Source organism: Borostomias antarcticus, assembly GCF_949987555.1.
Source record: "Borostomias antarcticus genome assembly, chromosome: 15".
In the NCBI taxonomy this organism is placed as follows: domain Eukaryota; kingdom Metazoa; phylum Chordata; class Actinopteri; order Stomiiformes; family Stomiidae; genus Borostomias; species Borostomias antarcticus.
The window spans coordinates 5,436,409-5,447,664 of NC_140248.1; the positions used below are offsets into that span (position 1 = coordinate 5,436,409).

At 43.2% G+C, this 11,256-nt stretch overlaps 1 protein-coding gene and 1 long non-coding RNA gene across 2 annotated transcripts; one reads left to right on the forward strand and one right to left on the reverse strand.

Annotated features, from left to right (window-relative positions):
- Positions 1–3,057: 3,057 nt before the first annotated feature.
- On the reverse strand, positions 3,058–4,764 carry LOC311319052. The gene is made up of 4 exons (XR_014630816.1): positions 4,718–4,764; positions 4,301–4,436; positions 3,750–3,898; positions 3,058–3,267 (listed from the first exon to the last, which is right to left on the reverse strand). It is a non-coding gene; the product is annotated as an uncharacterized lncRNA (long non-coding RNA).
- Positions 4,765–6,649: 1,885 nt separating this feature from the next.
- On the forward strand, positions 6,650–11,015 carry LOC311319084 (uncharacterized protein). Its single transcript, XM_084450535.1, has 7 exons — positions 6,650–6,951; positions 7,096–7,207; positions 7,560–7,862; positions 8,039–8,202; positions 8,434–8,577; positions 9,117–9,398; positions 9,507–11,015. The coding sequence occupies exons 1-7, from the start codon at positions 6,667–6,669 to the stop codon at positions 9,630–9,632; spliced, it is 1,416 nt and encodes a 471-aa protein (XP_084306661.1). The 5' UTR covers positions 6,650–6,666; the 3' UTR covers positions 9,633–11,015.
- The last annotated feature ends 241 nt before the right edge of the window (positions 11,016–11,256 follow it).

An 11,256-nucleotide genomic window follows, 5' to 3' on the forward strand; every position in this document is an offset into this window, starting at 1 on the left:
TGTTTAAGAAGTCTCACAGTTAAAGTAAGGTAATGTCCATCCAATTGACCTGAATGACTACTGTCATACTAAAGTGGAGTCCATATGCATTCAATTGTAGTGATCTTGATTATTTCAGTTAAACAAGCACATTCTTCATATAAGAAGAGACGACACGCGTTGGTTTAATTCTAGCAATGAAAATACAATGAAACTGCAATGGGGTCCCTTTGCACAACTATGCTTAAATAAACATCAAAATGTAATCTGACAGTGTTGTGCCCAATTAGTAAGTTGTAGAGCATGACATCAGCTACAGATACAAGCATTATGAACCCCATTTAGCCACAGGGGGCGCTACAGCAATCAATTGTGTTTAAGACACTTTTAAGAATTTTGGTTTGTTATAGCGCCACCCTTTGGCCTATCTGCTTCATATTTCTTCAGTTACCTCAAGATATGGTCTGGTACTAATATATCTGGTTTCGGAAATATCATCCAAGCGGTTAGGCCTAAACAGGAAATTTGCTCTCTAGCGCCCCCATTCAGTTTAATCTGGCCAGTGATGTAGGACTTCCCTCTGGCTGACATTGTTGATATGAACACAAAGTCTTTTGGTGTTCCATGCATTCCTTCAGAAGTTATATGCCTTTTTGTGAAAAGCCACATCCTCTGCAATATTCAATTGCTCATAGTGGCTCTTTTCATCAAGTTTTCTAAATTATGCCAAGATGGAACTTTAGATATTCATTGCTATATTCTATATACTGTGTTTCATGTAGATTGACAAAACTTCCTAGGAGGAGATAGATTTTAAGTGTTTTTCAAAAAATGCAAAATTGTTGCAAATTAACATAATTTGAAGTTATGGCTCCTTGAGGCAAATTTGTTCAAACTGATGAGACATATATGCCTCCAAAGCTTCATGACTCTAGCTCCAACGGGGCATGAGATATGACCTTTCAAAGTTTGCATTTTAGCCCCTTTTATGTATTTTGGCTTGTTATAGCGCCACCCTGTGGCCAATCAGGCTCTTCTTTCTCGAGTGACCATTAGACATACCCTGGTACCACTCTACCATGGTTCGGAAAGCTCTGCATGGCGGTTAGGCCTAAACTGAAAATGTGCTCTCTAGCGCCCCCATTTGGTTTGATTGGGCCAATAATGCAGTGGCCGCCTCAGGTTATATCTGCACAGATGTCTACCAAGTGCCATGGTGTTCTGCACAACCCTTAAGAAAGTATACCACTTTATGTGAAAAGCCACGCCCCATGCCATTTTCATTGGCTCATAGTTGCAGTTAAATTTAACTTTTTAAACTTTTGCCGAGATGCAATTTTAGATATCGTTCCCTAGATTGAGTATACCGGATTTCATGCAGATTGGTCAAAGTCTCTAGGAGAAGATAGATTTTAAGCGTTTTTCAAAAAATTCAAAATGGCGGAAAATCTATATAACCGGAAGTTATGGGTCCTTGAGGCAAATTTGTTCATCCTGAGGAGAGACATATGTGTGCAAAGTGTCATGTCTGTAGGTCAAACGGGGCCTGAGATATGCCTGTTCAAAGTTCGCAACTTCAGTCGGCTGCTATAGCGCCCCCTTTTGGCCAATCAATGTGAGACTTGCTCCACTGCTGCGGGGCCTAAGCCTCTATGACTCTGCCTATTTTTCGTAAAAAGCGACCAGTCGGTTATAGGGCCTTGCATAGACTCCCATGGCGGAATAATAATAATAATAATAATACTACCAATAACAATAGGGCTTCGCCCCCTTCGGGGCTTGGCCCCTAATAATAATAATAATAACACTACCAATTACAATAGGGTCTTCGCCCCTACGGGGCTTGGCCCCTAATAATAATACCATCAATTACAATAGGGGCTTCGCCCCCTTCGGGGCTTGGCCCCTAAATATAGCTGCAAGCAGCAATGAACGGGGCCAAGCCATTAAGCATCAAAGCCAACAAGCGAAAGAAACCATAGCCACATTGAGCTACCATTGAGCTAGCACTAGCCATTGATATCTATGAAAATACGATGAAAGCGCAATGGGGGTGTTGTTGTACAAAAATGCTTATATTGACATCAAAATTTAATCTGACAATTTCGCATCCAATGAGGGAGTTGTAGAGCAGTAATAAGAAGAGTAGTCGTACGCACATCCTCCAAATGGTCAGGTGCTGGGTTACATGTCCATGATAAAGAAAAAGTAGAGAACCCGCAAAACTGAGGACCAAGGCAAGGCAAGGGTTTTTGCAGAAAAAATTGAAATCTCAATATAACGACGTTTCGACCCTTGGGTCTTTGTCAAGTGAATCATTGTAGCAAACAAATGCTCATATATAGACACAGACAAGTAATCAGTCTTGCAATTACCCACAGCTGGGTTGAAAAAAGAAAGAATGAAAAATAATAAATCTCTGCTGCCATCTCGTGGCGGCAATATGGGACTACAGGTCAAATCAATTTTCAAGGTTTTAGTCCTCTAAAAAGATCCCTAGAAAAATACAAATACACACAAATATATCAATAATAACGCAAAATGGTGGCCACCATTGTCATCACCCAAAAGCACACAACCAGGGGAAAGAGCAACAAATAAATAATTACAGTCAAAAATTACAGTCAAGAATTATGAAGAGTGCCATTCTGAGGCAGCCACTTCATAGATATGGCTGAATGCTGAAGTCTTCATTCAGACCATTTGGGGACAGAGAATCTAGTTCATAAATCCAAAACAGCTCACGACAAAGTAGGAGTTGTCTTATTTCTCCTCCTCTCCGTGGTGGGCTGACTTGTTCTATGCCAAAAAATCTAAGCGTAGACACGTTGTGGTTGAGTAATCTAAAGTGCACAGCCACAGGGCTTTTTTCGTTGCCATGGCGAATCGAGCTACGATGTTCAGAGATCCTAGTTTTTAGGGCTTGCTCGGTTTTTCCCACATATAATAAAGAACAGGGACATTTTAATGCATAAATAATGTTCGTGGAGGAGCATGTTATGTGTTGCTTGATCTGGTATGGACGACCTGTACGTGAATGCTTAAACTCTGTGCATCTGGTATTCAAATTACATTGTGCGCAGTTGTTGCAGGGTCTGTTGCATGGTCTTATCTCGTCTAGGAACGTGGGTCTTGGGACCGGAGGAAGGTCCGAGTGTACCATCATCTGGCGTATGTTCGGTGGTCTTTTGAAGATCAGCTTGGGTGGTTGCTTGAAGAGGAGTTTGAGCTTCGGATCGGAGTCGATTATGTGCCAATGTTTCTGTATGGTGTTCGCCAGCTCCTTTCCTACAGGGGAATACTGGGTTAGGCATTTCACACTTGAGTCTTCAGTTTTCTTTTTTACAGTGTTTAAACATTCCAGCTGTGTCATGTTTTCGAACCGCATGATGGCTGGGTCTACTCATTCTCTGGGGTAGCCTCTTTGTTGGAATCTGTTCTGTAGATCTGTAGTTTGTGTGTCGTAGTCTGTTTTTCTGGTACAGATTCTCCTCACTCTGTTAAACTGACTGATGGGCAGGTTCATTTTTAATGGGATGGGGTGGTATGAGTCTGCTTTTAGAAGTGTGTTCCTGTGTGTGGGTTTTCTGTAAAGGTTGGTGTGGAAGATGCCATCCTCAATGGTAATAGATACATCCAAAAAATCAACGGTGTGTTTACTGTATGTGTGGGTGAATTTCAAGTCGTCATTCGCTTGGTTTAACCAACTGAGGAACTCAACCAATTGTTGTTCTGTGCCTGTCCATACTAAAAAAATGTCAGCTACAAACCTCTTCCACAGTCCGATGTGCTCCAGTAGAGGGTTGTGGTTTTTGTTGAAAACGGAGTGTTTCTCAAAGAAATCCATGTAGAGGGCGGCGAAGTTACATGACATCTTTGATCCCATGGAGACTCCTCCCGTTTGTAGATACCGGTCATTCTGGAAGAGGAACATGTTTTTTGTGAGAACCAGTTCTGCCAAAGTCCTGATGCAATCTGTACTGGGTTTGCTGTCTACTGGGCGCTGGTCCATGTAAAAAGACAGGGCCTCTAGGCCTCCTGATTGTGGTACATTGGTGTACAGGGCTACCACATCTATACATGCTAGGATGACCTGGCCATCAGTGAATTGGGAAGATTTCAAGGTCTGTATGAGGTCAATGGAGTCCCTTACATACGAGGGCAGTGTTGTGACAAACGGTTTTAAGAAGGAGTCTACAAAGCCAGAAATGTTCTCTGTTAGTGAACCTATAGAGGACACAACAGGACGTCCTGGTGGATTTTCCAGGCTCTTGTGGATCTTAGGTAGGGTTTGGAAAACAGGTGTAATAGGGTGTTGTACCTTCATAAATTGGCACTCTTTTTTGGTGATCTCCTCTTCGTCCAGGAAGTCATCCAATACTTTGAATTTATCTGTTTGGAACTCTCCTGTGGGGTCACGGGTCAGTTGCTTGTAGTAGGTTTCATCAGCAAGTTGCCTGGTGATATCAGAGACATAGTATTCCCTTGTTAATAAACAAACAGCGCCCCCTTTATCTGCCGGGCGCAGTACCACTTCCTTGTTGTCATCAAGTTCTTTCAAAGCATTACGTTGTTCTCTGGACATGTTGTTGTAAGATTTATGGCTGTTTTTGTTTTTTAAAAGCTGTCTCATGTCCTGGTCTACAAGTCTGCAATAAGTTTCAATGGAAGGGTTTCTACTCCTAGGTGGACAAAATGTGGACTTGGGTCTGAACCGTGAGGTAATATTGGTACTTACTTCCTGGTTGGTGGCTAAGTTAGCATGGGCGTCAACTTCTGTGCTGCTACTAGCGTTGGCTAGGCTCGGGGTCTGTGAGAATCTGGAGGGGTTGAAAAACTCTTTCAGTCTCAATGTTCTGTAAAACTTTTGAAAGTCAATGACAGTGTTGAAATCATTAGCCTGTTTAGTTGGTAACTACGACAAGCCTTTTTCAAGGGCTGACTCACATGTTTTACTGAGTGGAGTGTTCGTCAAATTAATCACGCTCAATTCTTTCCGTATCGGTTGCTGCGTGTCCAATGTTGTTTCATGGCGGGAGGGCTTCTTCTTCCCTCTCCTGCATTTGCGTTTGTGGCTTGCGTACCGCTCCGGGGTTTTTGTCCGGGGTACGTTTTGTTTGACCGAAAAAAACGAGGATTCGTATAACCTTGGTGGCTAGCATGTTGTCCAGCATGTTGTCCATTGTCGCTGTGCTCTGACTCCGTGTCTCTGAAAGATGACGTGTCGCTTTGGTCATGTGGTCTTTCCCTTCTACGTGGGTTGCGCTTGTTATGTGTGTTGGGGTCGCCCATTCTGGTTCTCCATGGGTAGACCTGATTGGTTTTGTAATCGTTGTCATCTATTTCGAATTTTCTGTCTTTTTGCGTTCTGATCTGTTGTTCCAAGTCGTCTCTATATCTTAGGAGTGTGCTTTCCATTTTTGTGAACTCCTCCTGATCCGTGGCTTTCAAGCCTGCTTTTCCCCACAAAGACAGTTTTTGGACACCGTGACCATATAACTGAGTACAGGCACTCGTTGGCATTTTGTGTACCTCCATGCTGCATCGCAGCAACAAGCTGTCACTGGACATTCGGTGGTACACCGGTATTAGCTTCCTATCTGTCGTTTTTGAAAGAAAGTTGCTTGTGTGGCTGTCTGGCGTTTCCCGATTCTCCTCTGCTTTTATGTACCAACACCAGGAGGGATTGCACCTGGTGTGCATTGGATTTTCATCAGTAGACATAGAGTGTAGAAGACCCGCCCATATTTCTGCCTCCATATTATCTACAGAACCCTGGTTATTTAGAATTGCCCCTCTGTAATAATTTTCAGGGTGCCCGAGCACATTAAATAGCATTAAAAAGTATGGAATTAACAAATATGAAATAATGCCTTAAAAATACTTGAAAAGGTATTGAATTTTGGTGACATTCTTGAAAATTGTGCTCGGATTGAAAATTGTGCTCGGAAACACTTTTTCCAAATAATGTCCGTTATTAATTAGGCCTACCGGTATTATTATTAACATTGTAAGCGTCGTAATTACTATCATTATTAATAATATAGCGTGGCGGAACCAATGCGAAGCTTGCATGCCCGGGGGAAACAAATCAAGTCGACACGGAGAAGCACGACGCTCGAAAACTACGGCTAAAAACAAAAACAAGTTTGCGTTTCTGGGCTAGCTAGCTAGCTACTACGTTAGTAGACGTGAAGTTAACGGAAAGTAGTAGCTATGGGGAAATGCAAGTTCAACGAGACATGGATGGACAAAGTAGCTTATCGAATGTGGCTGAAACGAGTGGTAGACCATATTTTTGAGGCGTATTGCACCTTGTGCAAAAAGCGTATCCAGCTAGGAACCATGGGACAGGGAGCATTAGATTCCCATGCGAAGTCAACAAAACACTGTGACTCAGTTAGAGCCAAGGAAAAAACCCCTTCAGTGGCTACCACTTTCACACTAGCTAACGTTACCCAGCTACCGGTAGGCAATGCACCCGAAACAGCTGCAGCTGAGGCTAATGCTAGTCAGCGTACTTTACCGGTAGTTCCTACAACTGCACGACCTAACGTTGTCGTTGATCTCAGATCAACCTTCGGGTCTACACCAACGCTGAAGGCCGAGATTGTGTGGAGCCTACATACCGTCGCCAAACACAATTCATACAATGGCAATGAAGGTATTTCACATTTATTTAAAGCCATGTTCCCCGATTCCGAAATCGCCAGTACGTTCAGTTGTGGCTACAACAAGACGGCGTACATAGGCAAATTCGGCTTAGCTGTTTTCATTAAATCGGAACTGATCGCGAAAGTCAACAGGTCAACATTCGTTCTAATGTTTGATGAAAGCCTAAATGAATTTACGAAGTCCAAGCAGCTGGATGTACATCTCCGTTTCTGGGATGATGATCAGGTTGCCTCAAGATATCTCGGCTCCGAGTTTATGGGTCACTCAACGGCAAAGGACCTGCTCTCCCACCTCAAAGTAAGCCTAATACATATATACTATTATTTATTTTCAGCTTATATATTGTTACCCAACTTTTGTCCATAGTACACATTGAGCAATGTTACATGACCAATTATTAGGTTCTGAGTTTAGAGTAATGATCAAAACACATTTTCCCAGGTATGTATGGACAAACTGGACCTCAGCCGATTGGTATCCATCTCAATGGATGGGCCCAATGTAAACTGGAAACTATTTGACCTTTTCCAGAAGGATCAAACAGATCAGTATGGTGAGTGAGGATTTAAATAATGCTATTATTACGTGTGTGTGTGTGTGTGTGTGTGTGTGTGTGTGTGCATGTGATCCACAGTTGTTTATGTTGAGGACATATATATAATGCCATTTATATGTGTGAGTGTATGTGAATCACTGCAGTATTTGGTGAGGATATATAATGCTATAATTACGTGGGTGTGTGTGTGCGTGTGTGTGCGTGTGTGCATGCGTGCGTGTGATCAACTGTAGTATTTATGGTGAGGATATATATAATGCAATCATTAAATGTGTGTGTGTGCATGGGATCCACACTTGTATTAGGTAATTTTGGTTTTTAATATCACATTTTCTAATGAAACCCTTAGGTGTTCAGCTTGTGTTTGTGGGCAGCTGTGGCTTTCAAACGCTGCACAACGCCTTCAATGGAGGGTTCACTGCATGGCAGTTGGACAAGTTGTTACGGGCAATGCACACATTGTTTCACAATGTACCTGCTAGAAGAGAGGACTACATTGCAACCACCAGGTCCAGTCAGTTCCCCCTGTCCTTCTGTGTCCATCGTTGGGTCGAGAACCTCCCTGTTGTTGAGCGAGCCCTTGCTGTGTGGCCATCACTGCTCCTGTACATGGAGGCTGTGCGGACCAAAAAACTTCCGAACCCAGGAACAGGTAGGCCTGTAACTATGTCCTTAACTTGGTGGTCTTTTAGCCTTGAAAGACATGGCTCTGGAGACCTAGTATAAGTGAGCCCTAAGTTGAAATGTCTGTCTCTCTCTCACTGTTTGCTTCACTCGCTCTTTGTCTCTCCCTCTCTGTCTGTCTGTCTATGTCTCCCTCTCTCTCAGCATCCTATGACACGATTGCTGAAGCAATTAAGGATCCACTCATCCTCGACAAGTTCCACTACTACGCAGCACTGGCCAGGACGTTCACCCCATTCCTAAAGAAATATCAAACCGATGAGCCTGTCCTGCCATTCCTCGCCAAGGACCTGGTTGAGTTGATCATGGTAATTATTACATTTTTATTATTGTTATTATTATAAAGTATGAATGCTTTTGCATTGGGCATTTAGCGCACTGCACATTATAATAACCACTGATCAGACTCAATTGATATGTTTTTGACAATATGAGTTTATGGTGAGTGTGTAAAACAAATAAATACTTTGTGTATAATAATTAGACATTGATGTTTTTGATTTGTGCTGCACCGGACATTTGTGCGTGTCTGTTGACAGAGTCTACTCAGGCGCTTTGTGAAGACTGACGTCCTTCAAGACCTCACGACCCTGCAGCTGACCAAACTGGATGTCACGGCTAAGGAGAACTGGCTGAGCCCACAGGACATCGTTGTTGGACTTGGTGCTGAGTCCGTCCTTAAGGTAGTGATGTATACAAAAAAGATGATTTATCAAATAGGGATAGGCAGGCAACATGGCATTGAATGTGTTCTATATTCATGGCTAATTTCCCCCTCTCGATAGAGCATCAAAGTGTCAGAGCACAGGGTCCTTGAGTACAGGTCAGAGTGCAGACAGGTTCTTATAAACATGGTGAGGAAAGTGCAAGACAAGTCCCCTCTCAAGTTCCTGACTGTTAGGCAGCTGGTGTGCCTTGACCCGTCAGTCATGTACAACAACCCTGAGCGATGCAAGAGGTATATGAAAGGGCTGGTCGAGAGATTCCTGCAGGACAGACAGCTTACAGATACATCTGCGGGTAGGAATAACAAAGGAAAATAAGACTACACCTTATTAATTTATCACCAATGAAAATAAGACCACACCTTATTCATTTATCACAAATTGGATTGGTTGAATTGGCTTCATGAAGGCCCACTAGCCCAATGATTTATTTATCAATGTTTTTCTCCATTTTCTCTTTCATCTGTATTTTTATATGGGATGTTATTCTGGAACAGTTTGATAGGCTGCTGTCTGTGGAGAGCCGGAGTGAGGACTTCTCCGGATTCCTCCCCATGCAAAAGAGGCTGGACATCTTCCTGAGGAGTGTGATCAGGGAGCCCTATCCCGAACTGTGGTCCTTCTGCCAGAAGCTACTTATACTCTCCCATGGCCAGGCTACAGTGGAACGAGGGTTTTCGATTAATAAAGAGGTGGAGTCATACAACCTGGAGGAAGACACAGTGGTGACAAGGAGGCTGGTGTGTGACTACATTTTCCAACACGGAGGTGTTACCCAGGTAAGAATACCCCTGGCTTGACTAGAATATACTGTTGATATAAGTGGATAAAGTCAGAGGCCAGCTATGTAGTTGATTTTTGTTCTCTTGTTCCAACCCTTTACCCAGGTTCCACTCACTAAAGACCTTCTAGTCAGTGTCGCAGCAGCCAGGACCAGATACCGTGGCCATCTCGAGACAGAGCGAAAGAAGAGGGAGGCAGCTGAACAGTCTCTTCGGAGGAAGGTAGCATAGGACCATCTTCAGGAGCTAAGGGTGAAAAGGAAGCGCCTGGAAGAGGTATCTGAGGGTCTGGGCAGGGATGCAGACAGGCTAGCAGAGGAGGCTGAGGGAAAGGCAGGGAGCAAGATGTCTGACCTTATTGCAAGATCCAACATCCTGCGGAGAGGGTATAAGGAGAAGTTGGCGCAACTTGCTCTCCTTGACAAAGAGATTGCTGCCAAGAGTGCAGAGCTCAGGAATTGACTTTTTCTATTTTGTTTACTCTTACTGGTGAATCGCTAAAGAGACTGGACTGTTCTGTTTCTTCTTTGTTTACAAGTAATAAATAAAAATGAATACACTGAAATTCAAGGATTTAATTTTTTCTTTGTCGGTCGGGCTGTGAAATTAGGCCGTGATAGGTATTAATTTTTGGGATTAATGGTCTTGAAAAGGTATTAAAAAGTCTTGAATTTAACTTGAAGAAACCTGGGGGCACCCTGAATTTTGCAAGGTTTTGCACTTATTAGCAGTCAGCTTCCCCACTCCCCTCCCTCCTAACCTTCCCTCTGCGCTGGACTTCCTCAGAGCTGTCCCCATCCGCTTGTGGGCATGATTTATGCACTCCAGTTTCACTATTTCATGTCCAGGGTATGGGTTTTGTGACTCGACCTCCATGAATGCTATACTGTCCCCATCTGACAACATCTCAGTGTACCGCACCTGGTGGCAGTTCATTGACCGAGTCCACATTCTTCTGGCTGCCTCCTTCTCCATTGCCTTGCTTGACCCTTGAAAGTTTTTTGCACAGTCTGCTGTGTGCGCCTCTCTCCAACTCTCCAACTCCTGCATGGGTATTTTCCCATGTTGCTTTGTGTGTTCTTTGAGGGCACAAGCATGGCAATATGAGGATAAAATCTCATAGTCTATGACCAGTCCTGTGAGGAGGTCAATGCACACTCCGATGTGTGTGGGAACTGAAGCCCCTCTTCTGCCAGGTGCCATCGAAAGACACACTTATATTTATAACTGCATCTGTGTCTTCCCTCAGCAGCTCTACCACATCTGGATCCATATCAGCATAAGCCTGCCTGACCTGCTCCCATCGAAAGACACACTTATATTTTTAAATGCATCTGTGTTTCCTCAGTTTTTTGTGTGAAACCAATCATGACTCATAATCTGTTCATACTGTTATCTCTGTTCATACTGTTTTCTATTTATAGGCGTACCAATCATGACTCATAATCTGTTCATACTGTTATCGATTTATAGGCCTATTAATCATGACTTATAATCTGTTCATACAGTTATTTATTCATACTGTTATTTATTTATTAGGCTACTGTATACTGTATAGTATTTATCTGTGTGTTTCTGTGATGAGCTGTCAACAAATGTTCTGCGACAATAAAGTCTAAATCTAATGATAGCCTAGGCGTACTCATTAGGCTACTGTGCATCATTTGCTGATATTTTTAATCTTGGCCACTTTGTCCAGTCTGGCACTGAAAAAAAGTTGTGTAGGCTAAGGAAAATTGTCCACCGAATGAAATGGTAATTTATTGTTTCATTCATAATAGCCCAGGCGCGCAGATTGGCTGGGGCAAGGGGGGGCACTGTCCCCCCTGGTGGCCAGATGCGCAAACTGTCGAGA